Consider the following 16312-nt stretch of genomic DNA (forward strand, 5'->3'; position numbering starts at 1 on the left):
ATATGTGGCTTGCATTTGTGGCTCATGTTTTATTTCTATCGGATAGCATAGGTCTTGTGGGAGCTGAGTTGGAAAACATTGATTTACCAATTCAGCATTTATTAGTGTCTATTTAAGAGATATGTGGTCCCTGCCTCGAGGGCTTCAGATAGGATGGAGAAGGGGACAGACAGGCCAATGTGGAAGTAAAATTTACTGTGATAAATGTTTGAATTGGTCCGTATTCCAGGACTCTGGGAACCTGAAAAGAAATCAAGGAAGGCTTCATAGAAGAGGTGACTTTGGTGTTAAGCATTATAGGATGAGTAGGAGTTTGCCAAACAGGGAAAGGAGAGGAGGGGCACTCCAGGCTCAGGGAACTACACACACAAAAGCCAAGAGGTAGACAACTGCGCAGGGTGTTCTGGGGATACAGGAAGTTAATTGTGGCCCCCAAACAGATTGCTGGTGGAAGGGGCTAGAGATGGAGCCAGACTGTGTAGGACCTTGAATGCCAGTAAAATTTAAACCCAGGGACAGGGCTGAGGCTCAGGAAAGACTCTAGGCAGGAAGTGGGGGTCCAGGTGTAAGCGAGCTCACCCACCCTTCTCCCTCCAAACTCATAAAGGACCAGACCAGACCTAGCTTGAGTGTGAAAAATAAACTATTTTATTTCAGTGTTTGCTCCTTGCGGTTCAGAAGCACATCTACTGCCTGCTTGGAACCCAAGGCTTTTATAAAACCGTAAAGAAATAGAGCTCTATATATAGAGAAAATATACATGTTGATTAATTGTGCGATTCTTTCCTGTGCAAAGCAGAAAGTTCTAAATGCAACAGCATGATTCTCTCCAAGTCCTTCTCTGGGATTTGGGGGACACTGGAGGCTGTGATCTCCTTCAATAGAGAATCCCCCCTTCTTCCAGCCCGAGGGAGGCCCAGTCATGTAGAAAGAGCAGGAGATAAAATCAGAGCTGAAAACTCATAGGCTCCCCAAGCTTCCTCAGGGGCAGGGGCTATGTTTGGGGGCCTTAGCCCTGCAAAGAAGGGGTATCTGGGGTACCAACCTTGTTGGTTAGTGACCAGCACTGGCAGCTAAGGTTGTTGGGAAGTCTAGGCATTGCAGCGGGCAGGCTCCTGGGTAGGGCAGGGGTGTCCAGGGCTCTTCTCCCCTAGAACTGGGGTCTGAAAGGTGGTATCTGGGCACAGGAGGGGACCAGGACAGGGCTGGGGACAGAAAGTGGTCACAGTCATGGTTTCACTCTCAGAAATATCCTGGGCCTATGGCTTAAGGCTTTGTGGAGCAAGGAGCGGACCTTGTGGTTATTCACAAGACTGGGCCATATAAAAGCATTGCAAAGATGGAGCGGAGAGGACCCCTGGGGATGAGCTGGTTCAATCACTCCTCTGACCAATAAGGAAACTGAGGCCCAGAGAGGGGAAGGCAGCACCTGGCCAGACGTGGGACCTGAACCCAGCCAGGGCCCTGACTCCCAGTCCCCCAGCCCCCTCCCTACCTCCTTGTCTCAGCTGAGTCTTTTTTTGATCAGGTCCCAGACAGCCTCTCTGACAGTCTCAGGTCAGGCTGGGGTCATAAGCGGAGCAGTGGACTCACAGTCAGAGGCCCAGACTCTGTTCTTGGGCCTTCACATTACCCAGCCTGGCTAATAACCATGAGGCCACTGGTGCGGAGGGGGCCGCTCTTTCTCTAAGCCTCAGTCTCCTCATCCTGGAAGCAGTGCCCATAACAGTTTCCCATGGTGATTAAATGGGCTGGTGGCCCCATGAGCCCCAGCAAGTGTGGGAGGCACCCAGCACATAGTAGGTGCTTCACAATGGTGAGGTTGAGGGGAAGGGCTATTAAGCTTGGGCTGCTGGGATGTGGAGGGGACCTTGGGCCTATCACTGTCCCCACCCAGCTCTGGCTGTCCCAAGCCCCTGGAGCTGGGTGCAGTCAGGGGAAGAGGTACAGGATGCAGTCTAGGGGAGCTGGATTCCCTGATCCAGCCAAGGGGCATGCTGTCCCTTTTTTGCACGCTCCAAGGGGCTATGGAGTAAATCAAACAATATGGCGGGTGGTCAATGGCTTTCCAAAGGGCACGTGGGCGGGAAAGGAATGTAGGTCTTTCCTCTCTCACCCCAGCCCCAGTCAGCCAAGGTCAGGGCTCCCACTGTTTCTGGCACAGAGCATTCCTCACAGCTAAGGGGGTGAGTGGGGACCCACAAGCTCAGGGGGCTGAGATGGGCCAGGGGCACATTCCATTTCCACGAGTCCCCATAAGCTGCCCACCCTGCCCTGGGGTCTGGGGCCCAAGAAGGGGCATGTTTTGCTCACTAGCTTGGGATAAGGATTGGGATCCAGGTGGGGGCCCTCAGGAGGCTGGGAGCAGGGGTCCCTTAGGCGGGGCCAATGATGACATTCCGGAAGCCCTTCACAGCCTTCAGCTTGTCGCTCTCGAAGTTCACCACCAGCTTGTGGAGGCCCATGTGGAGCGGCAGCAGGTCCATTCTCACCTTAACTTCCTCCCCTGCCTCCACGGGGTCTGGGCTGCAGCAAGAGAGGGGATGGTAAAGAAAGGGGCCCAAGGCCTGGCTCCCCCGTACTGGGGTCCAGCCAGGAAGTCACATGACTTCCAAGGCTCAGCACAGCGTCTCCACGAACTCGAGCTAATGGCGACAATCATCAGTGGGCCTCATTCTCGGCCCTCTGCGGGGCCTGGACAATGTGCCCTCTTAGAGTGAACAGTGCGTGTGCACACGTGTGTCCGTGTGCATAAAAGCGGATGGTGCATTTGGGGGCACAAGTGGGTATATGCTCAGGTAGCCATGTGTGTGAAAATGTGTTGAGCTGTACATAGGTGATCTGTGCTTTTTACTGTATATAAGTTACATTACAGTAAAAAAGTAAAAAATAAGAAGTATGTGCTCGTATGTATGTGTGTAGCTAGGTATCTATGAGGAAATGCCCACGCATGCATGTGTGTGTGCATGCACATGTGTGGACATTCGGAGGGCAGATACCTGTCTATGTGAGGGTGCATGTGTCTGCAGTGAGCGCCTACTGATGGATGACGTCACTGCGGAGGTCGGTGGCAGATCTGTGCATGGGTGGTGTCAGCATTGAGAGAGGATGTGACGGTGGGAACTCCAGCCCCAGAGTGTCTGGGGTACAGGTGTGTGTGGGAGATGAGAGGAGGGGGTTTCTGCCAGGGCTTGGTGCCTAAGGACAGTCTGTATCCCCACTGGCATCTGCCCGCTTCCCCCAGGCCCCAAAGCTAGAGCAGCCAGCACTTACATCTCCACCGTCTTCTGCTCCTCGGTTAGCCCAGCCCCCTCCACAGTGAAGGTGCAGCCTTCCAGGGCCACAGGGAGCGGGTTCTGCAGGGACACTTCAGCCACCAGCTTGCGTTTCTGCTTGGGCTCCCCAAGGATCTGGAAGAGGGCATGGGGCAGATGTCAGGGGCAGGTGGGATCCAAGCTGGGCCGTCTATATTCACTGTAATCTGGCCCAATATTTGCTGAACAAAGCTGTACCCTGGTCTGCCACGATCACCCCCCTCACCTCTGTGCCTCAGTTTCTTTATCGGGAAAACACTGACCGTGCTACCTGCCCAGGTTCTCCTGCATGGAGCTGCAATGAGGCTCCACGTGACCCAGGGGATGTCCAAAGTGCCTCCCTTGTCCCAGGGTCTGGAGGGGAAAGATCATAGGCTTTTGAGCCAGGCTGATCCCTGCACCTTCTTCACATGACCTGGGGAAGTTACTCTCCGCTCTGCACACCCTGAATTCTTCATGGGAGAGAAATGCCTGACCAAGGGTTCTTGTGAGGATTAACTGAGCTAATATGCACAAGCTTCCAGCAGAATGTCTGGCACATTGCTCATCGCCTCTCCCTCTGCTGTTTACCATTTAAGTGTAATTGTTACCCTTAGGGGTTCTGGGCTGTGGCTCTTCTAAGTGAAGGGCTATAATGATGATGACGGCGATAGTGAGCTTTCAGTGAGCCCTTATCCTGTGCTGAGGATGGCTCTGTGTGTTTCCTGTGGGTGTGCTTTTAATTCTTACAACACCCCTCAGGGCTATTATTAATCCCATGTAACAGATGAAAAAACGGAGGCACAGAAGGGCAAAGTCACATGCCCAGGGCTGCCCTGGTAGAAACTCAGACAGTGAGACTCTAGTCTGTGCCCTTCACTCCCCCACCCCACCCTGCCTCACCAGTGCCCAGTGCGTGGGGTTTCCAGTCTCAGTAGTATGGCATTTTAAGGATTCATGACTCTAAGATCCCCAAATTCCATGACCCTATCATGCTGGGATTTCCAGATTCTTTCCTGGAGTCTACGAGTCCCCAATTCTCTAGGCTTCATGATGCTTTTCTTCGATGAGGCTAGGATTTGAGGATCGCTAAGGCACCCAAAGGTCTAGAGCTTACAGGGATGCAGGTGTTTGGGGTGAGGGTAGGGATCTGCCCTCTCCCCAGTGCTGAGCTGCCCTGGGACCCTGCCCCTTGCCCAGCCTGCCCTTACCCGGATCTTGATTTCTGGATTCTCCAGGTAGAGGTCCCTCTCAGCCAGCAGGTAGCTGTTGATAACTGGCTCCACGAGCAGGGCCCGCACCTTGATGAGGTTGGACTCTGTGAGGCAGTCACGGTACTTCTCATAGAGGATGCAAAGAGGAATGCTCTTCTCTGCAGAAGGGGAGAAAGGAGGGTGCTCATGATGCAGAATCACCCCTCCCAACTCTCCTCTTGCAACTCCAAGAGGCACAGAGAGGGGAAGGAATGTGCTTGGGGTCACACAGCAGGGGAATGGCTGGGTGGATCCCAGAACTCCCCACTGTGGCTCCAGGGTTCCCAGGGAGGAGCTGGAGAGTGGGTAGAGGACACACTTGGACTCCCATGGGCCTGGGTTCTAATCCTGTCTTTGCCTCCTCTAATGGGTGACCCCACGTGAGCCACTCCACCTCCCAGGTCCTTGATGTTTGGATCTGCGTGGCACAGGCACTCCTAAGGCTGTGGGAGGATTAGCTGAGCGAGTGCCTGGTGCACTCAGGACTCAGGGTGTGAGCCGCGGGCCCTTCATCCTGGGGAGGATCAGAGCCGACATCTGCTGCTGCATCAGGCACTGCACTTCCCACGGCGGGCTCCTACTTCACCTTCATGACGACCCTAAAAGGCTTGTATTACCACCCAACTTACAGATGAGAAAACTGAGGCTCCGGCAGGTGAAATAACATTGTCCTAGGTCACACAGCTGATATGTACTGTGCAGGCATCTGGACGAATAATCCAGATCTTAGAGTCCAACAACATGGTCCACACTCACTGAAGAATGCCTCTCATGGACATAAGGTCATTTCCCTCCATGAGGCTCGTGATGCTGTACCCATTGCACAGATGAAGAATCACCTCTGCCAGTAACTGCTCAGACTGGGAGACTTGCCTCTGGCCTGGTCTGGCCACTCACTGGCTGAGCGCAGGGAGATGACCTCCCCTCTCTGTTTCATCTCTGTTTCATCTCTGTTTCATCTCTGTTTCATCTCTGTTCCCTAGATCTTATCACCTGCTGGGCAGAAGTAAGACCAAGGGTCATCACAGAGCAAAAGCTGCACAGTGATGTGGGGATGAGAAAGAAGCTGGCAGGAACAAACCCACCCACCGAAGGGTGGTTCTTAGCCCCATGTTTCTGAAAAGAACACTGAGGCTGGAGGGCCTTAGTAGTGTAGCATTTTAAGGATTCACGTACTTTAGCTTTTAAGGAAACAGACTGGGGTCTGTTTGTAGGAGGCAGGGAGGAGCAGTAAATAAATACAAGTAGTTGGGTGTAGTGGCTCGCGCCTGTAATCCCAGCACTTTGGGAGGCTGAGGCAGGAGGATTGCTTGAGCCCAGGAGTTTGAGACCAGCCTGGGCAACATAGTGAGACCCTGTCTCTACAAAAAGTACAAAAATTAGCCGGGCATGGTGGGGTAAGCCTACAGTTCCAGCTACTTGGGAGGCTGAGGTGGGAGGATGTCTTGGGCCTGGGAGGTCGAGGCTACAGTGGGTCGTGATTGCATCACTGCACTCCAGCCTGGGCAACAGAATGAGACCCTGTCTCAAGGAGTGAAAAAAAAAAAGAGAGAGAGAAAATACAAACAAAGTCACGCATATTCACTTCTGGCCCGATACAGCAATGTGCTGTGGACTCTGAGTTTCAGGCCTAAGTCTGCTGCTAAAGAGGGAGATTGACAAGACTTGGGAGGCCAGAGGCAAATTAGCACCCTCGGAGACTTTCCCCAGGAGGTCACCTGAAGGACGGATTGAGACCGGAGGAGACAGTCACTTTCCCACTGTGGGATTCGAGGTTCAGGCTTTGACCGTGAACACTGGTGGTCCACGTCCCCCTCCTTGGAAAATGCTGCCCTGGCCTACCCACCCCTTTGGTCTTTCATTTCCTGGGTGGATCTGCTCCAACCTCTCATCAGATGACGTGATCTGGGGAAGAAAAACAAAACTTTTGTGCCAAAAAGGACAAAAGAGAGTGAAAATTACTAGGTCAAGACCTGGTGGTACAGAGTGGAAATTCTAGCTTGCTCCACAGGAAAGAAGGACAACATTATCCTCCGGGAGCTTGGAGGATGTGTCCCAACTGTCAACTATTCTAAGAGGTGGAGGCCAGGGCAGGGCTGGACCTTTGAAAGTCTCCGTCCGCAAGCTAGTGGCCATGGCCTTGGTCTTGGGCCAGATGCTGACTGGGAAGAGGAAACGTGTGTGGTCAGTCTCAATCATTCTTTAGACAATTTGCCCTGTTCTAGAAGGTTACTCTGGGGACAGCCACCGAGCCCGCATTGTCTGCATTCCCGTGACCCACATGAAGGGATGAGGGAGGACAGAACATGAAAGGGTGGAGGCAGGAAGGAGAAGAGAGAGAAGCAGCAGAGAAAGGAGGCAGGGTGCGGGCAACTGGATTCCTTTCAGCTGTCCAGGGCCTGGCTTCCTGTCCACCAGCACACGGAAATTCCCCAGATCTTATCTTCAAAAAATAACAAGCAACTCAACCTCAGTATGGGGGCTTAGAGGGAACCCATCTCAGTTTGAGCTTGGCGTTGGAGGTTCCAAAAGGGCACTTGGACCAGCCCCAATTTCCAGCCAGAGGCCAACGCCCAGGACCTTCTGTCCTCTCGTTCCCCTCCCTGAAGGCTATGCTTCCAGTGGGTCTCCAGCAGGAGGGACCCCCTCTGTGGTGAGCACATTCCTGGGAGGATGAGAAAAGCCAGCATGCTTGGCTGATGCCAGTGCAGAACAATGCTCTCAATGTCCCGATGGTGTCTTAGAGGTGAGGGCTGACACCACAGAGGCCTGGGAGGAAGTGATTTTGGTGCGTCTGGCCCAGGCCTGGAGTTCACCTCCTGCCACTCATTCTAGGAGAGACACTTTCTCCCCTTGGAGCAGCTCTGAGCACGAGAAGGAGCTGGTGGGTGTGCACTGAAACGACGGGACTGGGTCTCCAATGTCAAGCCCGAGACTTCATCACTGCTCAATATATCCATGTAACAAAACTGCACTTGGACCTCCTAAATGTATGTGTGTGTATATATATACACAGAGAGAGAGAGAGAGAGAGAGAGAGAGAGAGAGAGAGAGAGAGAGAGAGAGAGAGAGAGAGAGAGAGAACAGGGCTGGAAGGGCTCTTAAAAGAGGAACTCACCTTCCCCTTTGTGCAAATGGGGAACCTGTAGCCTGGGTGGAGGAGAGGAATACCCAGGAGCCCACAGCCAGGCAGCAGGTGGCAGGAACTAGAACTTGGGTGTCCTTGTGTCCTGAACCCCTACACGCCTGTAGAGATGGATCCTGTCCCGGACTCTTGGGGCCTGGATGAGCAGTGAGGGCCGAGTCCTTTCTACACCACCGAGGTGTCAGGGACACAGGAACCCCTGAGCCCAGAGCTGACACCATTGCCTGGGACAGTAGGTGTTCAGGAAAGGTCCATGAGCTTCTCGCCTCCCCACACCTCTTAGCACTCGCCCTCAGGGAGGAGTGAGGGCCCTACCACGTGTTGGTGCTGCTGTGCCCTTTCCAGATACCTCCTGAGCACACATCTTCTCCCTCAGTCCTCACGGCTGCGGGCGAATCAGGCAGGCATGTCATCACCCCTTGTAACAGGGGAGCATGACCTAAGACTCAGAGAGCATGTTCACCGCGCCCAAGGTGGTGCATTCAGAGGGCAGCAGAGCCGAGATTCGAAGCCAGGTCTTGCTGATCTCAGAAAATGTCTTTCAACAGCTTCAGTGTTGGGGGCGGTCCTGGTACCAAAAGGATCTGCCCTCTGAGGGCCTGGCCCCTGCTGAGGAGTCTGCCAGGGCCTGACAGTGGGTGTGCCCAGGGGGTGCAGCTCCAGGAGGGCCCACGGTGGGCCCAAGATAGAAAAACCAGGAGGCAGCAACTGTCAACACTGCAGACACCCTGCCCGCAACACAGACCTGCTTTCTTAGGAGGGTGAAAGCTGTGCCCCAGACGCCAGCCCATGGGCGCCAAGGGTCCAGGCACCGTCATAGAGGAGAGGGACGATCACTGGTTTGACAGGTAGGAGTCCGGGGAAAAGAGACGGAGAAACAAACTGTAAACAGAAATCATGCCCCACCCGGGGCTCTCCAGCATCTCCAGGTGTGGCCACACTGAACCCCGGGCACCAGTGCCTATTGTGTGCACACTCTCTTACTCCCAATGGTCCTGCACTGTCAGATCATAACCCCCAGGAGGCTGATGGGGACGCTAAGGTGCAGGGGGGTGGCCATTTTCTCCAGTGACTCAGTGAGACGCTGCCCAAAGACGATGTCCTACTTGATTCCGCTGCCCCTCGGTGGATGGCTAATGTCTCACCCGGCAGCTCCCAGGTTCTCTTCAAGCCTGGAGACCCCTCTGCCCTCCTCATCCCTGCTGGGCTCCAAACGGTAGAAAGTGGGATGGGGCTGCTGGGTGCTGGTGGAGCTGTGGGTGGAACTCTGGGCTTCATTCCTGGCCCCGCACTGCCTCACTAAGTGACCTGAGTGGTCACGGCTCCTCTGAGGGCCTCAGGCTTATTTTTAGGAAGATAACCAGGCACAGTGACAAAGCCAGACAGTGAAAGGGACCCAGGGGACAACCACTGTGTAGGCCTCTGTGCGGGAAACCTGGTGACAAAGTCTTGGCTCGGGGTTGGGTTGGGTGGTCTAATGACACCATTTCACAGCGAAGGGGATCTACCTAAAAAGGCAACTAGGCGGCCGGGCGCGGTGGTTCAAGCCTGTAATCCCAGCACTTTGGGAGGCCGAGACGGGCGGATCACGAGGTCCGAAGATCGAGACTATCCTGGCTAACATGGTGAAACCCCGTCTCTACTAAAAAATACAAAAAACTAGCTGGGCGAGGTGGCGGGCGCCTGTAGTCCCAGTTACTCGGGAGGCTGAGGCAGGAGAATGGCATAAATCCAGGAGGCAGAGCCTGCAGTGAGCTGAGATCCGGCCACTGCACTCCAGCCTGGGCGACAGAGCGAGACTCCGTCTCAAAAAAAAAAGAAAAAGAAAGGCAGCTAGGCTGGTGCTGGGGACACTGAAGAGGGACGATCAAGTCCTGGAAGAAAGCACTTCTCCCTGCAGAGGCCTGGACGCTCCCACCTTTGGCTTGCCAATCTGCTCTGTCCAATATAGCAGTTTCTGGCCACATGTAGCTATCTAACTTTCAACACAATTAAAACTTTAGTTTTGGCCAGGTGCAGTGGCTCATGACTGTAATCCCAGCACTTTGGGAGGCTGAGACAGGTAGATCACTTGAGGCCAGGAGTCTGAGACCAGCCTGACCAACATGGTGAAACCACATCTCTACTAACAATACAACAACTAGCTGGGCATGGTGGTGTGCATCTGTAACCCCAGCTACTTGGGAGGCCGAGATTGCAGTGAGCTGAGATTGTGTTACCGCACTTCAGCCTGGGCAACAGAGCAAGACTCCATCTTGAAAAAAATAAAAAACAAGCAAACAAACAAAACAACTTAAGTTCTGCAGTTGCATCAGCCACCTTTCAAGCGCTTAGCAGCCATGTGGAGCCGGTGGCCGCCATGCTGGATAGGGGGTGCAGACTCAGCGCATCTCTATCACTGTGGAAAGTGCAACGGGCACTTTCCAAGGTGCTGGGCTAGAGCCTTTTCTCTGAGGCTGAGAGCAACCAGACGCACAGGAGAGGTTCTCGAAGGGCCCGTGGGGAGAGGCTGCTGAGGCATAAGGAGCTGGAGACAGTGGAATTCACTGGGAGAGGGCAGCAGGGGTCACACGAAGATGAGGTGAAAGCAAACAGTATAGCTACTGAGAGGACAGGTTCACTCCCAACTGTGTGACCTTAAGAAAATTACTTAACCTCTCTGTGCCTCCATCTCGTCATCTGGAAAATGGAGCCATGACAGAATCCACCCTTCACTCTTGCTGTAAGAATTAAGTGGGTTGATATTTATAAAGTGCTTAGGACAGGGTCTGCCCCAGAGTAAGTGCCACGTAAGTGTCTGTGGGGTGAAATCACACATGCTAAGCAGTTAGGTCACTACCTAGCACGTTGTCAGTTGGCAGTCAACAAATGCTCCAGGAACACAGGCCCTTACCGGAGAAAGGCTCCAGGTTGAGGTTGAGCAGGTGCTTGGTGCCACACTCGGGCCCCAAGATCCCATTGTAGCTGACGGTGCGGGCACAGAGCAGGAGGCGGCAGACGTACTCCTCGGCGGTGTTGTTGGTGATGTGGGCAAAGACGTCAAAGTCACTGCCCATGTTCATGCTCTGGCCCACACGGATCCGCATGGCCATCCCCGTCTCCTCCTTCTCGGCCAGTTTGTTCAGGTGGTTGGCCCTTGTGAAGGCCTCCCTCTCCTCTGAGGACCCTGTAGGGGTTGGGAAGAGAGCCTCAATCACAGCGTGAATAGATCATAGGAAGGGGGCTGGGACGGGGTGAGCTGGCTTCACAGAGCCCTGATGACTCAGGGCAGCCCTGAAGGAACCCCTTCTTTACGTGTCTGAGCCAGGAGGAGGACACAGTATTTCATTTATTTTCCACTAGTGAACTCTTATACATCCCTCAAGACTCAGTCACAAATGACACCTCCTCCAGGAAACCCTCTCTGACCACTCCTTCCCCTGTGTTGTTTTCTGTTTCAAACTTACCCTCTTGAGCTGCTCCAGGGCTAAGGCTGTGTTTTACTTATCCTTATGCCTTATTTATCCAGTGCCTACAACAGTGCTTGGTGCATGCTAGGCATGAATACAGTGCAATCTTTCTTACCTTCAAGCATTTGCACAGGGATTACTTCTACCTGAAATCCTTTCCCTCCCTGTCTCTCATTGCTCCTTTCCTTATATTCCATTTATCTGTCTCCTATGCTCTTTTGATTTTTTTCTCCCAGTGCTGTTGGGTGCATATCTATTTCTTCAATCAAACCACCAGCTCTAGACCTTTCAGGGGATGGGGAGAGCATCATTTCATTCCGTGTTATCCCTTTCAGCTAGAGTATGGCTATGTGCCCCTGGAAAGTCAGAGGGGGTCAGGCCCAGGCAGGAACTATGGTTTCTTAGTCCCCTCTGTGGGCCCTGCTGTGCTTAGTAGTTGCTTAGACATTATATATCATATTGAATTGGCTGTTGGATGTGCTCGAATCCAATTTTTAAAAATAAACCAAGTCCTTTCCCCCGCAACTGATTGAGCATCAGTAGCAGAAAGATGCCTCATCCTCATGTCTGATTGAACCCGTGACATTATTTTTAAGTTTATCTTGGCCCATTTCTCTTCCTATCCACCTTCATGTTCATTTTCCCATCTGTATGTCAAATACTGCAAAAATAAACACTGCAAAATTTGAGGAACCTGTCCTCCGTGGCCCCTCTGGACTTTCAAGCCCCTCTAACACAAGTACATTGCAATTAAAACGTGTGGAATTGCCCATCTATGGTTATAGGTTCCACTGCTGAGAAATACTGATTTTTTTTTTTTTTGAGGCAGAGTCTCGCTCTGTCACCCAGGCTGGAGTGCAGTGGCGTGATCTCGGCTCGCTGCAAGCCCTGCCTCCCGGGTTCACGTCATTCTCCTGCCTCAGCCTCACGAATAGCTGGCACTACAGGTGCCCGCCACCACACCTGGCTAATTTTTTTGTATTTTTAGTAGAGACGGGGTTTCACCGTGTTAGCCAAGATGGTCTCGACCTCCTGACCTCGTGATCTGCCCACCTCAGCCTCCCAAAGTGCTGGGATTACAGGCGTGAGTCACCACACTCGGCCGATAAATATTGTTAATAAGCAACATAATAGCACAGCCATTATTCATTTGTCTAAGATGCATCCTTCTCCTCTGTAATATTTATCCTCTAAAGTTTTATTGAGAGTCAAATCAACCAGTCAGGCCTGGCAGCTCAGTCTGTAATCCCAGCACTTTGGGAGGCTGAGGCAGGCAGATCGCTTGAGCCCAGGAGTTCAAGACCAGCCTGAGCAACTTATTGAGACCCTGTCTCTACAAAAAATACAAACAAACAAACAAAAAAGATCAGCTGAGCACGGTGGCGCACACATGTAGTCTCAGCTACTTGGGAGGCTGAGGTGTGAGGATCGCATGAGTCCCGGAGGCAGAGGTTGCAGTAAGTGGAGATCATGCCATGACTCCAGCCCAGGTGACACAGTGAGACCCTGTCAAGAAAGAAAGAAAGAGAGAGAGAGAGAGAGAGAGAGAGAGAGAGGGAGGGAGGGAGGGAGGGAGGGAGGGAGGGAGGGAGGGAAGGAAAGAAGGAAGGAAGGAGAAAAAAGAAAAAAGAGTCAAACCAACTTAAAAAAAAGTGTCTTAATAACTGAATTGAGCCCTTTTGTGGAATATAGAACTCTTTTCTGAAGTGAATAATCCTCTACTACTGTTGCTCAACATGTTTGCTCCTGTTTCTAAGGAATTGCTTAAGATGGAGTATAGCCTACGGGGCCATTGCTGTACGTAGGCTACCAATTAAAACACACACACACACACACACACACACACACACACACACACACACACACACACACACACACGAGCCTGCTGGGCTGGGAAAACCGGATGCTCATCTTCAAGGCCATGTTAAAGACTCTGAGGGCACATACCCTCTGGATATTTGTAGGTGTGGGTGATATCCTCCCGCTCGTCTCGGCCCACGCTCTTAGTGCTGATCTTCAGCCCAACGGTCAGGGAACGGTTGATGGATTTGCTCACGGACCCATCGTCCTGTTGGATCCAGTCTACCACGTCGGCATTGACTTCCGCAAAGACAAAGGGCGCATCGTACTTGGTGCTCAGATCGCCCTCCTTGATGGCACGAACTGGAACTGGGCCACAGCAGTACGTCCCTGGCAGGGGTAGAAAGGGGAAGGGATGGGCCTGGGTAAAGTTTGGGAGGTATCCTCTAAAACCCTCTACAATTCAACCACATGTAGCCAAAAACCTCAGGACCACACAGCCCTCTGACAGAAGGACTCCACTTCTAGGAGGGTACCACAGGGCGAGGGTTCAGAACAGGGGCTCTGGAGCACAACTTTTAAGGTTCAAATCCCAGCTCAGCCTCTTATTAGCTGGGTGACTTTGCGCCAGTCACTAACTTCTCAAAGCGGCAGTTTCATGTGGAGATAAGATCTGGGCCCACCTAACGAGCATTCATGAATTATAGATGTAAAACTCATAGCCTATACTAAATGCTATGCAAGTATTTGATAAATAAAATGGAAATGTATCCCAGACATCCTAAGGAAATTATGGAGCCAAGGGCAGGCAACATGTTAGCAAGGAAGACATCTGTCTCGTTTCCTGCTTGTACCGAGAGTGGAGCTCAGTGCCCCGCATGGGGCCGGTCCCAGGGCGTGTGTGTTCTCCAAGTGAATACGGGTGCCTGATGTTTACTTAAGTGTGGTTGATAACCGCCCCACACTGTCCGCAGACTTCCAGTGCTGAGGACTAGAGGCTGGATAGATACAGCCTAGCACAGCCATGTGATGGGCGATGGTCACATTAAATAAAAATTCAAATCACAGAAAACCATCTGCTAGAGAAATGCTAATGTTTTATCCAGAAGTGGACAGAGCTGGGGAAAAATGCTGCAAGTTTAAGCTGCTGGAGGTCTTCAACTAGGGCCCACGGATCCCCCAAGGCACTACCCACAGAATTCAGGGGTCTATGAACTCTAGGATGGGGAAAAAAGGGTATCTTTGTTTTCACTATAGGACTTTCTTCAATTGCAAAAGCAGGAAACAACCGTAGCAGCCTGAGGAGCACTTAGGACTTGTCACTCATAAGAACCACAGGCGTGGTCATTGCAACCTTACAGCTGTCACAGATGGCAGGAAATTAATTTATGCTCATAAATTATCTCTACAACTATATTATGGAACTTACTGACTCTACCGCTAGATCTTGTTCTATAAAGCAGCATATATTATTATATCATAAATTTGGTTTTTAAAACTTGTGATAACTGTATTTTAATGTAATTGGTTTTCTTTGTAACGCTATGTATTATATGTTATGCATTTAAAAATATTGCTAGAAAGTGTCCATATGCATCACAAAATTTTGCCTTAGTGTGCGCTCTCTTTCAGACACACAGGTACTATATATATATGTGTGTGTTTATATATGTATGTATATAAACACTAAACACACATGTATACACCCGCATACAAATATACAATTTGAAATCAGGGGAAGCTTGTGTGAATGTTAATGCTGCTTATTTTGGCGGGTGGGGACAAAGATGCTATTTGATTATTTTCTTCGTGCTTCTCTATTTCCTGCTTTCCGCAATGCATGTGAATTACTTTTGAGATTATCAAGAAGTGTCTTATTAAGATGTAAGTGAGATCCCCCAACCTTGTATGGACCCATCAGTGGTCTCCGGGTGAGCTCCTAGCTCTGCCGCCCTCCAGCTGAGTCACTTTAACTCTCCAAGCCTCAGCTTCCCCATCTGTTTGACGTGACAGTGCCTGCCCACGCACCTTCGCTCTTCTCCTGGGGCGTTGGGTCCAGGGCCTGCCAGCCCTCGTACCCCGGCTGCAGGTCCGGCCTGGTCATCCATGACTCCACCCAGCAGTGGAAGTTCCTGGGGGGGTGGGGGGAGGTGGGAATGAAGCGGAACCTGAGCAACATTCATTGCCACCTCCCACGGGCAGACCACCCATTCATGTCCCCAGATGCACACTCGCCTCGTCCCAAACTGAGCCCAGCACGTTTCCCCACTGCCCTGTTCTTCCTCCCATGGGGGCCCATCTCACAGCACCCTGTCTAGCCAGACGCCCACTCCTACACCTCAGAGCCCTTCTCAACGCCTCTCCCCTCCTTGCCCCTCTCAGTTGCCCTTTTGACCTCCTAATTTCTTGGCTCCATCCTTTCTCTTCTGTCCGTTCAGGGCTTATCACTCCCCACCTGGGCCACACCCTAGCCCCCTGCACATCTCTTCCCCTCTAGCCCTCCTGGTAGCTGTCAGCCCCACCCTCTCCCACTCTGAAGCCTTGAGTGACAACCTGTTGCTTTCAGAATCAAGCCTGGGCTCCCTAATGTGGCATTCCAGGCTCCCGACAACATTTGCTGCATGATTCTCCCTGAGACCCCATCGTGTATGTGGTTGCCTTTCCCTCTAGGCCTTGGCTCCTGCTGTCCTTCCCCAAGCCTGCTCAAATACTGCTCGACTTCTAAGGTCCAATTCAAATGTGACCTCCTCCAAGAAGCACTCCCAGGTTTCCTCTCCATGGGCCCTCCCTACTGGGCTCTGATCCCACCCTGGCCCCCACCTCACCAGATCATCTCGCTCTTATCACCCTGGATCTCCCCAAACTCATTGCGGAAGTACTCGATGAGAAGGTTGCTGTTCTGGTCATGGGCCGAGTTGTAGTTGGTCACAACGCGGGTGGGGATGCCCAGGCACCTCAGCACTGTTGGAGAGGAGTGGAAAGCAGGCTGAGGGGACGGGCTGGCCCTGCAGACATCCGCCCTGCTCTGGGCCTCCACCTGTCCATCTGCATTCCAGGGAACACTGTACCTGCTGTCTGAGTGGTGAGAACATGAGCCAGCCCTTCTTGCCTGGACAATGGCGCCCACCTCTCTGGTCGCCCCATGTCCATTCTATGCCCCTCACATCACAGTTGCCAGGAGACTCTAAAATACAAACCTGGGCCGGGCGTCGTAGCTCACGCCTATAATCCCAGCACTTTGGGAGGCGGAGGTGGGCCTGGGGTCAAGAGTTGGAGACCAGCCTGGCCAACATGGTGAAACCCCGTCTGTACTAAAAATACAAAAATTAGCTGGGTGTGGTGGTGCACACCTATAATCCCAGCTACTCAGGA

At 52.3% G+C, this 16312-nt stretch overlaps 1 protein-coding gene across 2 annotated transcripts in view; it reads right to left on the reverse strand.

Moving 5' to 3' along the window:
• Positions 1 to 625: 625 nt before the first annotated feature.
• The window catches only part of TGM2 (transglutaminase 2), a 38406-nt gene continuing 22719 nt past the window's right edge, over positions 626 to 16312 (reverse strand). The window contains exons 7-13 of one of the 2 annotated variants that reach the window (XM_010355338.2): positions 15766 to 15901; positions 14969 to 15072; positions 13088 to 13330; positions 10585 to 10857; positions 4505 to 4665; positions 3274 to 3410; positions 626 to 2526 (exon numbers count right to left, since the gene is read on the reverse strand). In XM_010355338.2, the coding sequence (XP_010353640.1) occupies positions 2376 to 2526; positions 3274 to 3410; positions 4505 to 4665; positions 10585 to 10857; positions 13088 to 13330; positions 14969 to 15072; positions 15766 to 15901 (1205 nt within the window). In that variant the 3' untranslated portion in view covers positions 626 to 2375. Of the gene's footprint in view, positions 2527 to 3273; positions 3411 to 4504; positions 4666 to 10584; positions 10858 to 13087; positions 13331 to 14968; positions 15073 to 15765; positions 16016 to 16312 lie in introns of both variants that reach the window. The other variant, XM_030914317.1, reaches the window with a different exon arrangement.

Source organism: Rhinopithecus roxellana, chromosome 13 (genome assembly GCF_007565055.1).
Source record: "Rhinopithecus roxellana isolate Shanxi Qingling chromosome 13, ASM756505v1, whole genome shotgun sequence".
Taxonomy (NCBI): domain Eukaryota; kingdom Metazoa; phylum Chordata; class Mammalia; order Primates; family Cercopithecidae; genus Rhinopithecus; species Rhinopithecus roxellana.